The sequence below is a fragment of the Pongo abelii genome, chromosome 11 (genome assembly GCF_028885655.2).
Source record: "Pongo abelii isolate AG06213 chromosome 11, NHGRI_mPonAbe1-v2.0_pri, whole genome shotgun sequence".
Taxonomy (NCBI): Eukaryota; Metazoa; Chordata; class Mammalia; order Primates; family Hominidae; genus Pongo; species Pongo abelii.
The window spans coordinates 27794056-27808738 of NC_071996.2; the positions used below are offsets into that span (position 1 = coordinate 27794056).

The window sequence follows — 14683 nt, forward strand, 5'->3', positions numbered from 1 at the left end:
AGAGACGTCATGACTCACTGCCTGAAATGTACAGGCCAGACCTGTCTTTATGACACTTTCTTCTTTGCCCCTATGAATTACAGTAATACTGTCTCACAACTTCACAGATGACCAGTCTTCCCCTCGGGCTGAAAGCCTGGCAGGGCAGTAGCTCCCTTGGTTGGGCAAAGAATGGAAAAAGAAAAGGCTAGAAGGCTGCCTCCTGCCACCAGCTGGCTGTGCTGATTGAGCTATACCCCTCTAGCTGTCTGGGCCTCCCTCAGCTTCCCACTACCTTGATGAGGTTAGATGCTCTCTAAAGTGCCATGTGCTCTAGGAAGACCACATGCTACCCAAACCCCAGGGCGGAGCCCCAGCAGCCCTGCAGGGCCTCAGACGAAGGCAAGGACACAGGGCTGCAGTCCTCCAAGGAAACGGGTGGGCTCAAACACCCAGGGTCCCTGTCCTGGATGTCTGATCTCAGGCAGGCTCTGAACTCTCTAAGCCTCAGATTTTCAAACTCTGGGAAATGCAGACAAAGCCACTTTCCACAAAGACGCGATGCTGCAGGGTAACAGCAGGACTCGGCAGGTATCGCAGTTATACCTGCGCAGTGGGCCATTATTACTACACCGCCCCTACCACCACTCTCCACCGGGAAAACCCCCTCAGGAAGGGCTCCTTCGCACACTCACGGCCTTGCTCTGTTTACCCTTCTATCCCAAGATACCAAGCCTCTTCTGGGTCCGTCACCTCCAAATAGAGGTGAGCAGAGGTTAGCTGGACTTCAGCCTTCAGAGTTTTACATTTCCACCTGGGGATGGGGGCTCACCCAGCACTTGCAAATGGTAATGGATGTGGCCTTGGTGAAACATGATCAATCTTGGGACTAGCAGGGTAAACAAATGTGTAATTCATGAATTTGCTAATTGTCCTTCATTTTGATCTTCTGCCATTTTTCCTGGAATCTCTGGCCGACATACATCTCATGGCAAGGACGCAGAGATGCCAGGCGAAGGCCGTGGAGGCTGCTGGCATCCAACCTGGACACCTGGACTGGCCTTCCTCCGAGCTGCCCACCTCCAGCCCAGGCCTCCCTGCCCCAGACATCACGCAAGGCAGGAGGCCCGTGGCACTCAATCTTTTATTTTCTTAAACTGTACACAAACGTAAAATACTTTAACAGCAAGTCTATGGGAAAATTGTTTGGTTTTAAATTATTATGAAATAGAACCTAAGGGGAGCTTTATTAAATAAACATAAAGATGGGGATTTAAGGATACACACCTGCATTCTATCATAGTCATTTTTACTCTACCTTCTGGGTGTGTAAGGATGGAAAAGACACATCAAACCGAATAAACAAAATCCATTCATACCCTGAAACGTTGGCAGGCCACTCAAGGGACTGTTCAGAACGTCTACCTCATCTCAGATGGCCTCACCGTCTAATAAAATTAAAACTGATCTGTTGGCCTCTTTGGTTCCAAAATTATGTATAATACATTTAACTGTATTCATTTTTTTTTTGCTGCTATAAAAATAACTTCTTTTTTCAAATGGCAGTTTCTGACTAATCATGCAACTAAATCAGTGCAAACATTAAAAGCAATCATTCGCTTAAAAAAGAAGCAAAGGATTTCATTTCAAGTATAAAAAATATAAAAAGAGTCGTACGAGTCCAGTTTCGTCTAGTGTGGGTCAACCCTTTAAATTGCATAGTTCACGTGGCACTTGGACATCTAGAGGGCGAGCGAGTTCGGTGCTCGGCCAAGGGCCACTTCTGGACACACGCAGATCGGCAAGTGCTATGTCATGTGCGTTCAGGCAGGTCTGCAAGTGCTATGCGGGCGGGCGGGCGGGCAGGTGAGTGGGCAGGGGTCACGTCCATGGCCGGCCCTGATGGCTGGGGCCCACATGGGCAATTTCTGCAAATCAGTTGAAAGCCTTCCCCATCTCTCCAAGACCAACTAGGCTGCTCCCCTCCCTTGGCCTCTGCTGAGGGGACACCCCCCATCCTCAGCAGTTCAAGAATGCCTCCTCCCCGCCATTTCCTCCTGCAGTCTCATCCCCTTGCCTAGGGGTCATTCCCACCCGTCCCCAAACCAGTCCTAGAGGAATGTCCCCAATGAAGGGCACAGATTGCAACTTTTTTTCTTTCCATTTAGAACAATTCAGATTTTCACTTAAAAGGTCATACCTGGTAGAAAAGTCCTTTTTCAGTTATACAACTGGCAAGGATGACCTGTCAACTGTTGGAGATCAGTTAAAGCATCAAATTTAGCCCCCTCTTCTCTCCCTCCCTCCCCACCCCAAAAACAAACACACACATAAGTCATGTCAGAGGCCCAAGCCACAAACAGTCAAACGGTCATTGCCCCTGCTCCCAGGTCTCTGACGGGTTGTGTCCTTTCTGGGTCTCTTTCCCTCAACAAGGGCATGGAAGGACAGGCTCCCCAGGCCTTGAAGCACGAAGGATCCCAGGCTGGGGAAGAAGCAGACATCGAGCCAGGCAGAGCAGGCCTGGTAAAAGCCACGGGGCACACGCAGCCTCCGCCTGGCTGCGCTCCCCACCCCTGCATCTGCTTTTCCTCTCCGTGGCTCTCTCTCTCTCTCTGTGTCTCTGTCTTTGTGCTTTTATGTGTGCTCGGAAGGCGCAATTCAGAGTGGCCGGGCCAGCTGGTGGGAATGGTGGCTGCTCACCCCATTCTCTCCGACTGACAGGCATTTGTAGCTAAGCTGCCATTTGTCACCGCATCCATTTGCTGGTATCCTGGAGGCTGCTGTGTGGGTGGCAGGATGCGTCTGGCTGTGCGTGGCTACGTGTGCATTTTAAAGTATTTCATGTCAGTTGAGGGTTCTCGCTCTGGTTTTGACTGGTTGCTCTATGAAGTTGTAGAAAAATATCTCAGGCCGCACCCTGGCACTATCTCCACAGCTCAACAGAATGACTGTGCTCAGCCCACCGTGTACCCCCGTCCCCGCGGGGGCTGGAAGAAGCCCACCCGGGACTGTCCTCCGTGCCCCACCACCGTGCCTCTGCCTTGCACTGTCAGGCGCAGCCGCACTCCTCCACAATCATGTTGGGGACATCCCGCTTGACGATGTTGTACTCATCATCAAAGTACAGCATGGACATGGTGCTCAGCTTGGTGGGGATGCAGCAGGAGTTCACCGTGCCGGGGTTCAGGCCCCGCATGCGGTACTGGTTCACCACAGCTGTGTGGAAGGAGGAGGCGGAGCCGGGGACCCCTGCCAGGTAGGCTGGGCAGCTGCCCTCACAGTAGTTCCCGTAGTAGCCGGTGGGTGCTATGATCCAGTCGTTCCAGCCGATGAGGCGGAAGTCAATGAAGAACTGTTGCCTGCAACAGAGGTTGGTCCGGCCATCGCACTCCAGGCCTCGCTTGCGAATGCGGTGCCTGCTGTCGCCCAGCCGAGCCTGCACCACCACAAAGGGCCGGTGCGACTCTTCGCCTGGGTCCACGAACACTGGCACCACGGCCAGCTCCTGGCAGCTGTCACACTGCACGTCTAGGTTGAGTCGCCGCTCGCCCCGCTCAAACAAGGCCTGGATGGCCTCCGTGAGTGGGAAGGTATGCCAGCCGCTGCGCTTGAGGTCCACCCTCTTCTCCACCATGTTCCACCTGTCACCGTGGCCCTGCTCCTGGAAGTACACTTTGACCCGCACCTTCCGCCGGCTGCCCTTCTCCAGGACGTAGGGCAGGAGTTTCAGGTAAAGCCACAGGCTGGCCTGGACCACGAACAGGTTCTGGTTGCCTTCGTTGGAGATGAAGAAGTACAAGCGGACCCGGGAGGAGGCGAGGCCATCTGCGGAAAAGGGGAAGAGCGAGCCAAGTTAATTCAAGGAGAACACGAGGCAATGGGGGAAACACACTCTGCTGCAGGATGCTGGAATGCAACTCGCCACACAGCTGGAAAACGTTACTGACCAGAAATACCATTCTTGGGGCCAGGGCCTCTGACTGTAACCTGGGAGAGGCAGAGAAAATCGTTTCTCATTGAGAAACCTGGACCAGGTTGGGGCTGGAGGGTCCGGGCCTATAAAATCCTGCCTCACCTCTCCCAGGCCAGGGCTCCCTGGAGACAGGCTGTCAGGCCTCAAAGCACAACAGAAGAACTTGTCAGGGGGCCAAGATCTTAACAAGTTGTTATGGGTATCTGTGAAATCTGAAAAACAAAACCAGGATCGCAGGGAGGATTTTGGGGTGGGTGGTTTTAGTAGGGCTTTTTTTTTTTTTTTTTTGGTTAACTTAGCGCATTGCAAAATCATGCTGAGCCACCTACCGCCTCTTTCCAGTGTTTACCTAAGTATGATCTGATCCAACCCCCAGTGGAACCTCCGCTGCAAACAAGCAGGCTCTGCTCAGGTTTCTGACATAGGAACGTGTGCTTTGTACGCTGCAGAGCCTAGCCCTTATTTCGGAGTAGTTTCAAGGGACAGGACATTCAGCCTTAAAACTTGAGGTCCAATCCTTTGACAAGACTCTGGTTCCCTGTTAATGGCACGTTCAAAATCCCCAAGGAGTAGGGGAGCTGGCTAGTTAATTTTCTCAATAATTCAGCTCAACAAGAAGGAGGCCGTGCCAATCAAGAGATGACTCCCCTCTCATCCTACATTTCGGTGACCCTTGCCTCTGACAATCTACGTTTTTCTTTCCTTTTTTTTTTTTTTCCAGGAAGAACAAATAACGACACTCTGTGGTCAGGGCTGGTTTTATCAAACCTCCCACCATTACCCTCCCAAGCCCCTACCTCAGGCCTCGCCTGGCTCCTCTAATAACACTGACATCTGACTTTGAAATGGGGGAAACTGCAGCCTTAAAAGCTGGTCTTGGACGAGCTGCCTGTGACCTGAATCTGTTATTTATAAGTCAAAGAGCTGGCTCCGTGAAACGGACCAGAAATATAACAGCCCCCGCTGTCATTTTGTGCCACCGGGACCAAAAGGCCTCCTCGACCTTCCAGAATCACATTTCTAACTCTGGGCCCCAAAGCACCTTTTAATCCGAGCCCTCTAATTGCATGGCGAGCTTTCCCTGACTCACTTTAGTGGACAGCTAAAACGGCAATGCATTTCTTTCTAAGCACAAACCAGCCCCGATTGTCTCCGCTTTTCTCCACACCCGGCCATGCAAAACTTTTCATCCCTTTTTATCCCCGGGCTGCCTGCTGCCTGGGGGGGTGGGGGGCATTTGCAGCCAGGGGCACAACCGCTCCCCCCACCCAGGCTCCCCGCTTGCCCCCGCCCTGACTGCATCGGGGCTTCCCCCTCTGCGACCTTCTCCGCAGTCCCCTCGGCACAAATGGGGCCGAGCTCCAGGCACAAAAGCCAGCCTGGCTCATTCAAGTCCTGAAAAGGACAGCGGAGTCGAAAGCACTTGCAGCATTTTGGCGCGGGCACATTTTTCTCCTTCTTTTAAAGTTCCGAAAGATTTTTCTCTCCCTGATTTTTATATTTAGACTGTGTTAGAGATTTGCAATCTGGGGCCGGGGAGGGGGGCGGATTCCAGAAAGGAGCCATACCCTTTGTTAACTACGACTCTGCCTCTCGGGCGAGGGGTCTGCTGTAGCTGCCAGGCAAGCCGAAAGGCACGGGGCTGTCCCCGAGCCGCGGCTTTCTCTGTGTAAATGATGGACCTGTTGAGAAGCCTGCCTTCCGCCCGATTCCGGTGCCCACACAATCGGAAGAGAGGTTGCCTAGCTCTCCCCAGCGAGGCTTCAGCAATCCTGGCAAGCCCACGCCGCCGGTGATGGAAGCGGCCCCAGGGGCCTCTCACGCAGTCACACACACAGACACACACACACAGACACACACACTCTCTCTCTCTCCTCCGGCCCACGTATATCAACAAGCACACACATCTCCATCCACACTGCTAAGCCTACACTCCGATCGTGGGAAACAAAAACATTAAGCAATCACCAAGCAAGTGCCCGCAGAGCCAGGGCCGCGCGCATCTGCCGGGAGGGGGACGCGCGCCCAGAGGCGCTGGGGCCCGATTCCGGAGAGCAGGGGTGGAGGGCCAGGCGCTCGGCGGCGGGGGATTGAGGCAGCAGGCAGGGGTCTGCGGCCTGGGGGAAGAGGAATGCAACCAGGGCGGAGCGCGCAGGGCCACGGCCGAAGGAGCCCTGCCGGGAGTCCAGGCTGCCCCAGGGCGCGCGGGCTGCGGTGGCGGCGGCGGCAGCCGGAGCTAGCAAGGAGAGGGAGAGCTGGAGCGAGCGGGGACCGCGGCAGACAGCCGGAGGGCCCGACCCACCTGTCTCAGCGAAGCTGATGATTTCGGAAACGCGCTCCTGGCCGTCGGCGCCCGGGCTGGCGTGGCCGTCGAGGTGCGGGATCTCCACGCGGCCGTCCTCGCGCACCTTGCCCGCGTGCAGCTTGCGCAGGGCCGTGACCATGGCGGCCTTAGGCACGGCGTGCGTGATGTTGGGCCGGCCCCGCATCTGCAGGCGGCTCAAGATGTGCCGCTTCACCGCCTCCAGGAAGTCGCCGTCCACTCGGCCGAGCTCCTCCGGCCGCCGGAAGCCACCGCACGACGTACAGGTGTCCTGCGAGCCACCCGGTGCTCCGGGTGGCGGGGGTGGCGGCGGCGCGGCAGGCGACGGCGGGGGCGTGGGTGAGCCCCAGGCCTCAGGCCCCAGCCAGCCGGCCGCCAGCAGCAGAAGGCAGGCGGCCCCCAGCGCCCGACCGGGCAGCCCGTCCATGGTGCGCCGCTGGCGACGAGGGCGCCCGCCGCGAGGCGAGCCGAGTCGAGCCGAGCGCAGGGCCGGGCTCCGGGCTCCGGGCTCCGGGCGCGCCGCCCCGCCCCGCCCCCGCCCGCGCCCGCCCGGGCCTCCGCCCGCCCGCCCGCCCGCCGGGAGGGCCGCCGCCGGCTCACAGGGGGAGGGGGCCGGCCGGGCCTTGGGGGTTCCCGCGCGGCAGGCAAGGGGCGCCGAGGGCCCCGGGGGCCCGAGGGGCGCGCCGGGCGGGGCGGAGGTCGCGGGTCACTGCCGCACGGGCGTCTCGGGGCGCCTCGGCATCTGCAGCCTTCTCCCCATCCTTTCCGCGTCGGGGGCCCCGCAGCCCCGGTTCGGGTGAAGCGAAAGCAGCGGCAGTGGGAGCGGCGGTTCGGCCGGCGGCTGGGGAAGGTGGCGAAAGAGCGGGTCCACGCAACTTGGCCGAGACGGAAGCGAAGGCGCTGGAGCCCCCCGGAGCGGAGCCGGGCGCGGCTTGGCGCGGCGCTGCGGCGGGCGCTGCGGCGGGGCCCCGCGCTCGCACCTGAGCCCCTCGCCCTCACTGCCTCGCGCCGGGAAGGGCCGCCGGCGGCGGAGACGGGCAGGTCGTCCTCGCCGCGGGCCGGCGGGCAGGAGCGCGGAGCAAGCTTGGTGCCCAGGAGAGCCGGCCGCGCGGGCCCGCTCACAGGCGGCGCCGAGCCCTCGGCCGCGGGCCCTGCAGTCCTCCCGGCGCGTCACACGGCAAAGTTGTCTCCAGGCTCCCTGGGCGCCGCATCCACGGGCGGGCGGCCGCAGCGCGCTTCGCCGGGGCCTCTGCTCCGCCCGCCTCCTCGCAGCCTCCCTCCCTCCTTCCCTCCGCCTGCCTGCGCGGCCCGGCCGGGCGCGGGGCGCCGGGCGAGGAAGGCGAGGGGGAAGCAGGGCCCTTCTCGCCCCTGTCTCTTCTCCCTGCCGCGGCGGCGGCGAGGTCGGCTCGAGCGCCGAAAAGTCTCGCAGCGTCCCCGGGTGCGGTGCCCTCGCTCGCGCTCCCACTGGCACCCGCCGCAGGGCCGGGAGAGAGCGGGCGGGCGGCGGCGGCGTCTCCGCGCCGGGCCGCGGCACGGAGTGCGGAGCTCGCCGAGGAGGAGTTCTTCTCTTTGGCCTCTCTTCTTTTACTCTCCCCGTTTTTTCTCCCAAGGGGGAAAAAAGCCGCACAATCTCCGTATGTGCGCGCGCGTTGAGATAGACGTTGGCAGAAAAAAGGGGGAGGGAGGGTGTCGTCCTGCCCGTGCGAGAGGAGACGGTCCGTACCTCCCCGCTCGAGCTTCCCGGGGTGGGGGGAGGAGGGGAAAGCGGAATCTGTTCAGGTTGGGGCTGCCCGCTCCCCGCGCTCACCCCCTCTTCCCACCGCTTTTTTCCTTTCTGCCTTCGCGAGAAGGAGGGGCGAGCCGGCCCTCTCCCCTCCCCTCCTCTCCCCTCCCACCCCCCGCAATGCCGGGCTACTTTTGCTACCTCGAAACTTTCCCACCACGTGGGCGCCCCGGACCCTTGCCCAGCTAGGCGGCCGGCGGCACAGACGGGCTCCAGGCGCTGGACCCAGGCGCTCCTCCCGGCCCACTCCCCCCTCCCCGCCGCCGCGCAGGCCCTGCCTCTGTCCCAGCTGCCGCCCTCCCCAACCGGCAGAGGCGACTCCCGCCGCCGTGGCCGCCCCCGGCCCTCCCGGGGCGCTCTCTCGCGGCCGAGCCTGGCGAGGCGAGCGGGGTGCGGCGCGGCCTGGGACGCCAGAGGCAGGCTCCGCCGGCGGCTGCCGCTCTGGGGCTGCAGTGCCCTCACCCAGCTCCCTCGGCCGCCGTCGCACCGGCCGAGGCGTGGACCCTGCGGGCTGGAGGGCGGGAAGGCAGTAGCCGCTGGAGGCCTGGCCAGCGGCTGCCTCTGCTGGGCGAGGAGGAACGCTCCGATTGTGTGGGATCCCAGGCGCGCGGCCCGGAGGCCACTGAGCCTCAGGGCTTGCGGGGCTGGCAGGGTCTACAGTAACCCACCCCCACCCCCAGGGAATCCCCACTTTCGCCAGCTGACAAACTTTGGCTTCACTCAGACCTGGGTTCCACTCGGGCTCAGCCACTGCCAGCTTTGCGGGAGTGACCTTGGATAGAGTCCTCACCTTTCCTATCGCCTACCTCTTCTTCTGTGAAGGGACAGTAATACCTGTATCACAGGGGCTGGGTGGGAGGCCCAGCGAGGCAACTGGGCTAGGTTCTTCACACAACCCGATAAAGGATGGTTCTAGGGTCACCGTTCTGAGGCCACCAGACAAGGAACACTGTCAGTAGAAACTTGACTTTCAGACCTGTCCGGGGCCCCAAGTGCAATGCGCCCGTCTGTCCTTCACGCCCCCACCCGGGTCTGGGGCCGCATGACAATGCCCACAGGACGCGGAGCCGTACCCCGTTCCCTCGCAACGGGCTAGACTCAAGGCAGAAGCACGATGGGAGTTCATCCTGGCTTTCCTAGGATATTGGGGAATCGGGGACGTCGGAGGCGGAGCGTGGCCTCCTGCCCCCGCCTCCCACCGCCAGTCTCTCGGGCCAGCCCTGCCACCGTGGAGCTCGGCCGGGACCGCAGGCCCGCGGCGGCCTGCAAGTCTGGAAGCCGAGCGCCCCCTCCCTCCCAATCGAAGGAACCGACCCGAAGCTGGCGGGCAAAACTAGGGCGGGTGTGAGTTTGCCGACCGAAGTCAGAAGCAGGGATCCAGGAGAAACCCCGAGATGGCAGCCCTTCTGCCTCCTTAGAGTCTCCACCAGGGCCAGAGTCTCTGCTCTCCCATCAGGTTGTCCTTGCCCTGCCTGGGAGCCTGTGGCCCGGGAGCTTCTGCCTCCTGGGAAGCACCTCCTGCATGGTGGCATTGAGCCCAGCTGGCCACCTCCTGGTTTTGCTTGCATCTGCCCACCCGGCTTTCTCCATCACCACAGCCACCAGCCACTTGACAAACTCATTCTCAGGCTCTCAGAGTCAGCCCAGTCTCTGCTCTTGGCGAAGCCGTCCCTGACCCACTTGTGCCCTGTATAGTTTTTTACCTGAGTGAGGCTCTCAGCCCAGTGCCTGGCTGTTATCTCCTCCCTTGTCTGTCTCCTGCATGGGAAGCAGACCTCCTGGGCCCTATCTGGTGCCAGACCTGGCAGATGATCAGGGAGAACTTATTGAAGTAATGATTGAATGAAGAAATGAGAGAAGCCATAAAGCCAGTGAAGGAGTTCGCAGCCCCCACTCCCCAACACAAGCCCTCACAGGAGTGTTCCTGGCCAGCCCTTCTCATTGCCAGCCCCACCTGGGCTGGACAGGGCTGTGGAAGGGGAGAGAATATGGGTGAGGGTTCCCTGCCTTCAAGCCTTCAAGAAGGTGCAGCATCCTGCCCATTGACCTGGCACCAGGGAGGGGCAAAAGCCACTGTGTCCTTGCTGGTGGGAGGAGGGAAGAGGAGGTTGGGAGGAGGGTCCACACTTTGCTCCCCTAGTGGAGGAGCTGTCAGCCCCGCTGCCAGTCATCTGCTGGGAGGGAACTGGGTCAAGCGGTAGTCAGAAACCATCTGCTCGAGAAGCTGGGATTATCCCGCCCTCTGCTGATCCCCCAGCCCACGGGAGCCAAGGGTGTAAATTGAGTTCTTCCAAATCACCTTGTGTTTTTGGGGGGGCTCCCCTTCCCCTCCTGAGGGGCAAGGACCTGTTCCTGTTGCTTCAAAGCCTCATTTAGCATCGAGCTTGGTTCTCCTTGTACTGGTAAACTCAGCCTTCCATCTCGGCTAAGGATGTGACTGCGTCTGTCAGTTTTGAATACAATAATGCACATCAGTGCTGTAGCCAACACCCTCCAAGCAGCTGCAGGACCAGGCCACCCTAATGCAGGATGCTGGCTCCCTGCTGCCATCAAGGAACTCCTTGGAGAAGGCAGGAAGGAAACATGGCAACACTGTAGATTCGGGCTTGCAGAAGGTGGAAGAGTACAGAGCATTTTTTTTTTTTTTTGCATAACCCATCACTATCTGTTGAGGATGATGGAAACGTCCAAAAGTGACAAGGCAAACCATAAACGTGAGCCTTAGGGCTCATTTGCAAAACGAATTGAGAACCCAGGTGCAGTTCTTGGCCCTGCAGCTCCTGCAAGGTGTAGAGTGGAGAGAAGGTCTTTGCACCAGTAGGCACTAGGGTTCTGGCTGGAAGAAGGCCTTTGGCAGAGTTGGGCTTAGGCACCTGGCATTTATTTTTCTGTCACTGAAGCCACTGTTGCCAGGTTTCACCATCATATGTCACACCTCTCCAGAGTAACTCGATCTCTGCACAGAGGAGGTGCGTGCCAGGCCCAATGCAGCAGTGTCCTGCTCAGTCAGCAGCCATGGACACTGGCAATGGACGGCCTCAGCCTGGAGTCAGGTGGTAAGGAGAACCCAGCCAAGAGTGCCTCCTAGGGTTGGAGGTCAAGCTGGCCTTTGTAAGAGCTCAGAGACCAACATGGAGCCCCACAGAATGCCCCAAGGCCACCTCATGCCTTTGAGGTCACAGACTCAAGTCCTTGATGAAAGAGTGAACACAGGAGGGTTATTTTGATAAGACAGTCCTGTATTTCTTACCAGGGCAGCTGGGTGGCTTCTACCTCAGGAGGGCCCTGGCAGCCATCTACATCCATAAACCCAGCAGTGGCCTCAGTGAGGATGCTTATTATCTCTGGTAGCTCATGGGCTCGGGGGGCCAAGACCTATGTTATTCATCTGTCACTGTCCAGTGTCCCGCACAGCACGTGCCTCGGTGAGTGCTTATGGACTGAATGAAGTAGGGGCATCACATGGTGCAGACAGAGGAGCTGAGGTGCCCAGTGTGGCTGGGCCAAGACCCTGTAGGTCAGCAGCAGGCCCAGGACTCCAGCGCAGGCCCTGCGTTCTGGTCAGCTCGGACGGCAAGCCACTCGATGCTCCCAGGTGTGTGCTGCTGTCCCCTCCCAGCAGGTGGACACAGGTACATCATACCTGCTCATGTCCCCATTCTATTTCCTAAACAGGCTTTAACACAAAAGCATTCCATAGGGCTACTCATCAATTGTGGTACTTTTGAGATGATGTCCTCAGTTCCCCAACCCCTGAAATCTATTGTAGGTCGGCAAGAACCATACAAACTCTTGTGTTCTCGGCCTCATTCTCAGTAAGACTAGGGAGCCTCGATGCAGCTAGCTAGAGAGGACCCACTTCTGGTTCATCTAGCAAGGGCCTTCAGACCAATTCATGGGGCTACTGGAGGTTCTCTTGAGAGTAGAATTCAACATGTTTTGAATGTCCAGGAAATTTGTGAACATTCAGGAAATATTTCAACAGCAGACCCCATGAGGATGGCTGTCCAAGTTGGTATATTTTCTAGAAAAAAAATAGAGGTGCTAAATACAGCAGTTGGTTAGTGACCCACTTCAAATTGCTAATCACAAACTATTCCTAGCACAGAATTCCTTCCCTTTCATTCAGTAAACGCACTGAACTAGCTGCTGGAGATCCAGCAAGGCATAAGTCAGGCCCTGACACCCCCACCCCCAAGTCTACTGGGAAGACCAGTACATGAGCAGGGAGATCCTCCCTCTCCCAGAGAGACCACACAGATAAAGCTGAGGGGGAAAGACACCTAAGTCTACCAGAGGTGTCTCAGGGGAGACAGGATTTGAACTGAACCATGAAGCACAAGAAGGCATTTTCCAGGTGGCCCCCAGGTGGACATGAGAGAGACGAGGTGGACAGGAACTGAGGTCCCCGGGATGAACTGTGTGAGAGTAAGTCTAGGGGAGGAACCAGGTCAAGTCCAGTGTAGCTAGGCCTGGGTTTGTCGGCCCAGAAAGAGGTGGTAAGGCCAGGAGGACATGTGACCCCTTGCAGGGGTGTTCTAGGACAGTGGCAGCACTCTAGTGCCTGAGAGACCCAGCCCATCGGGGAGGTACTGAGGGCTAGCGTGAGAACCAAAAGGGAGGAAGGGGAGGGATTGGAGTCCTTCCATCAGGACACAGGCCCGGGCAGCTCATGGGAGGAGGCACTGAGCAAAAAGAGCTGAGGAGCCCCCTCCTCCCATTCCTGCCATGGGAGCTCCTGTAGATAGCTTCTGGGTGCCCGTGTGTGGCCGAGAACCCAGCGAGCTGGCTATTTTGCTATTAACAAAGGAAAAGTAGAGCATTTCTAAGATTTCTTTATTTTGGGTCTCCAAGCCCAACTGTGTCCACTCTGGGAATACTTGGGTCCAAGTACCAAACTCCCCTTAAATGGCATGCCTCAGTCCTCAGCTGTCCTTGAGCTTCAAACTGACCTTTTTTCCACCTACTCCTCGGAGGACGAGAAGTGACCTGCCTGTCCAATGGGCCACCAGCAAAGAAAAATGCACAGCTGACCCAAGATAGCATTTCTGAGGTTCTGATGGGGGACAGGGACAACACAGAAACCAAAGAAATTATGCTTGTCTACAGACAAGACATCTTTTTTGCTTTTGTTGTTGTTGTTGTTGTTGTTGTTAAGACGGAGTCTTGCTGTGTCACCAGGCTGGAGTGCAGTGGCATGATCGCAACTCACTGCAACCTCTGCCTCACAGGTTCAAGCGATTCTCCTGCCTCAACCTCCTGAGTAGCTGGGACTACAGGCACGCGCCACCACACCGGGCTAATTTTTGTATTTTTAGTAGTGACAGGGTTTCACCATGTTGGCCAGGATGGTTTTGATCTCCTGACCTTGTGATCCGCCTGCCTCAGCCTCCCCTTTTTTGCTTTTTAAACAGAACCAAGAAACTCATCAATCATTTCATGTATATGAAAACTGAGGACCTCTGTCTCCAACAGCCCGCACTCCCTGCAGCTGCACCCGTATGTTCCGTATTCATGGAACTCACTTCCTATGAAGGTACCACGGTAAAGCAGATCAAAAAGAGAGCCACCAAAATGTTGGGCTTCGCATAAGTTCTCCCCACCCTGACGTAAGACTCCAATTGAATTTTCGCAGTCAGTAAAACAGTCTCTGTCTCGCATTGAAGGGAACTCCACAGGGGGAACCACTGTGGCTGTAGAAGGAGAAAAAAACAGAGCCATTAGCAGCTTCAGCTTCCTGCAGCCAGGACCTATTGACTGGCTGGTAAAGCTCTGTTAATTTCAAGTCCTCTCAATGTTCAGCCCCTTCCCTTTTGGTCTGGGCACTGGACAGGCTCCTGGTTCACACCATGCTCCCTGTCTTTCCTCCTCCTTCCCCACCCAGGCCCCCAAACCGCGAGTCAGGTGCTGGTCTGAGAAAGGAGGCATTTCTCACCTACCTCCCTAGCCCAGGTCATTCAACCTCTACAGTGCCTTCTCTTTCCCATATATTAGATTATGGGTTGAAATGCCAGAGGAAAAAAAAATGAATGAAAAGGGAAGGATTTGATTTTTGCTTGATGGATTTATTTATATCTAATTAGGAGGCCCCACTGTGAAGGGGGTAAAGTTTTAGTTCTGGCCTATTGAAGGGCAAACACCTATTGTGAACTTGCTGTCTGCATTGCTCCAAGATTCCCAGAGTCGAGCCACATGCATTCGTGATGCCAGTAGAACTGTGAGCAGAGCCCAAGCCACCAGGCACTGTCCTCAACCCTCCACCTGTCAGCAGGGCCTGTCATGCAAGCTGGTCTCAAGCCAGGGATTGGAGGATGTGCCCTTCGACACCTTTCCAAACAAAAGAAGAAGAAAAAAGAAAGATGTAAAGATAGACTAGATAAATAGATAGCATCTTTAGGATGAAGAAAAACAGAACATTAAAATTTCATTTGACCTTCATCTCCCTTAGGGTGTCTAATGTTTCTCATACCCCTACAACTTCCTACTGATTCAGAAATAACAGCACAGAGCAAGATACTTAATTAGAAATAAAAAGAAGAACCTGCCAGGCATAGAAATACTGAAACACTCATCAACTGACATTAAGTAACACTGGTCAAAAGAGGTGTCACGTGCATTATTA

The 14683-nt window shown here is 57.2% G+C and overlaps 1 protein-coding gene across 1 annotated transcript; it reads right to left on the reverse strand.

The window, feature by feature from the left end:
- Positions 1–1104: 1104 nt before the first annotated feature.
- Positions 1105–6758, reverse strand: INHBB (inhibin subunit beta B). Its single transcript, XM_024243501.3, has 2 exons — positions 6258–6758; positions 1105–3807 (listed from the first exon to the last, which is right to left on the reverse strand). The coding sequence occupies exons 1-2, from the start codon at positions 6703–6705 to the stop codon at positions 3032–3034; spliced, it is 1224 nt and encodes a 407-aa protein (XP_024099269.1). The 5' UTR covers positions 6706–6758; the 3' UTR covers positions 1105–3031.
- Between the last annotated feature and the right edge of the window lie 7925 nt (positions 6759–14683).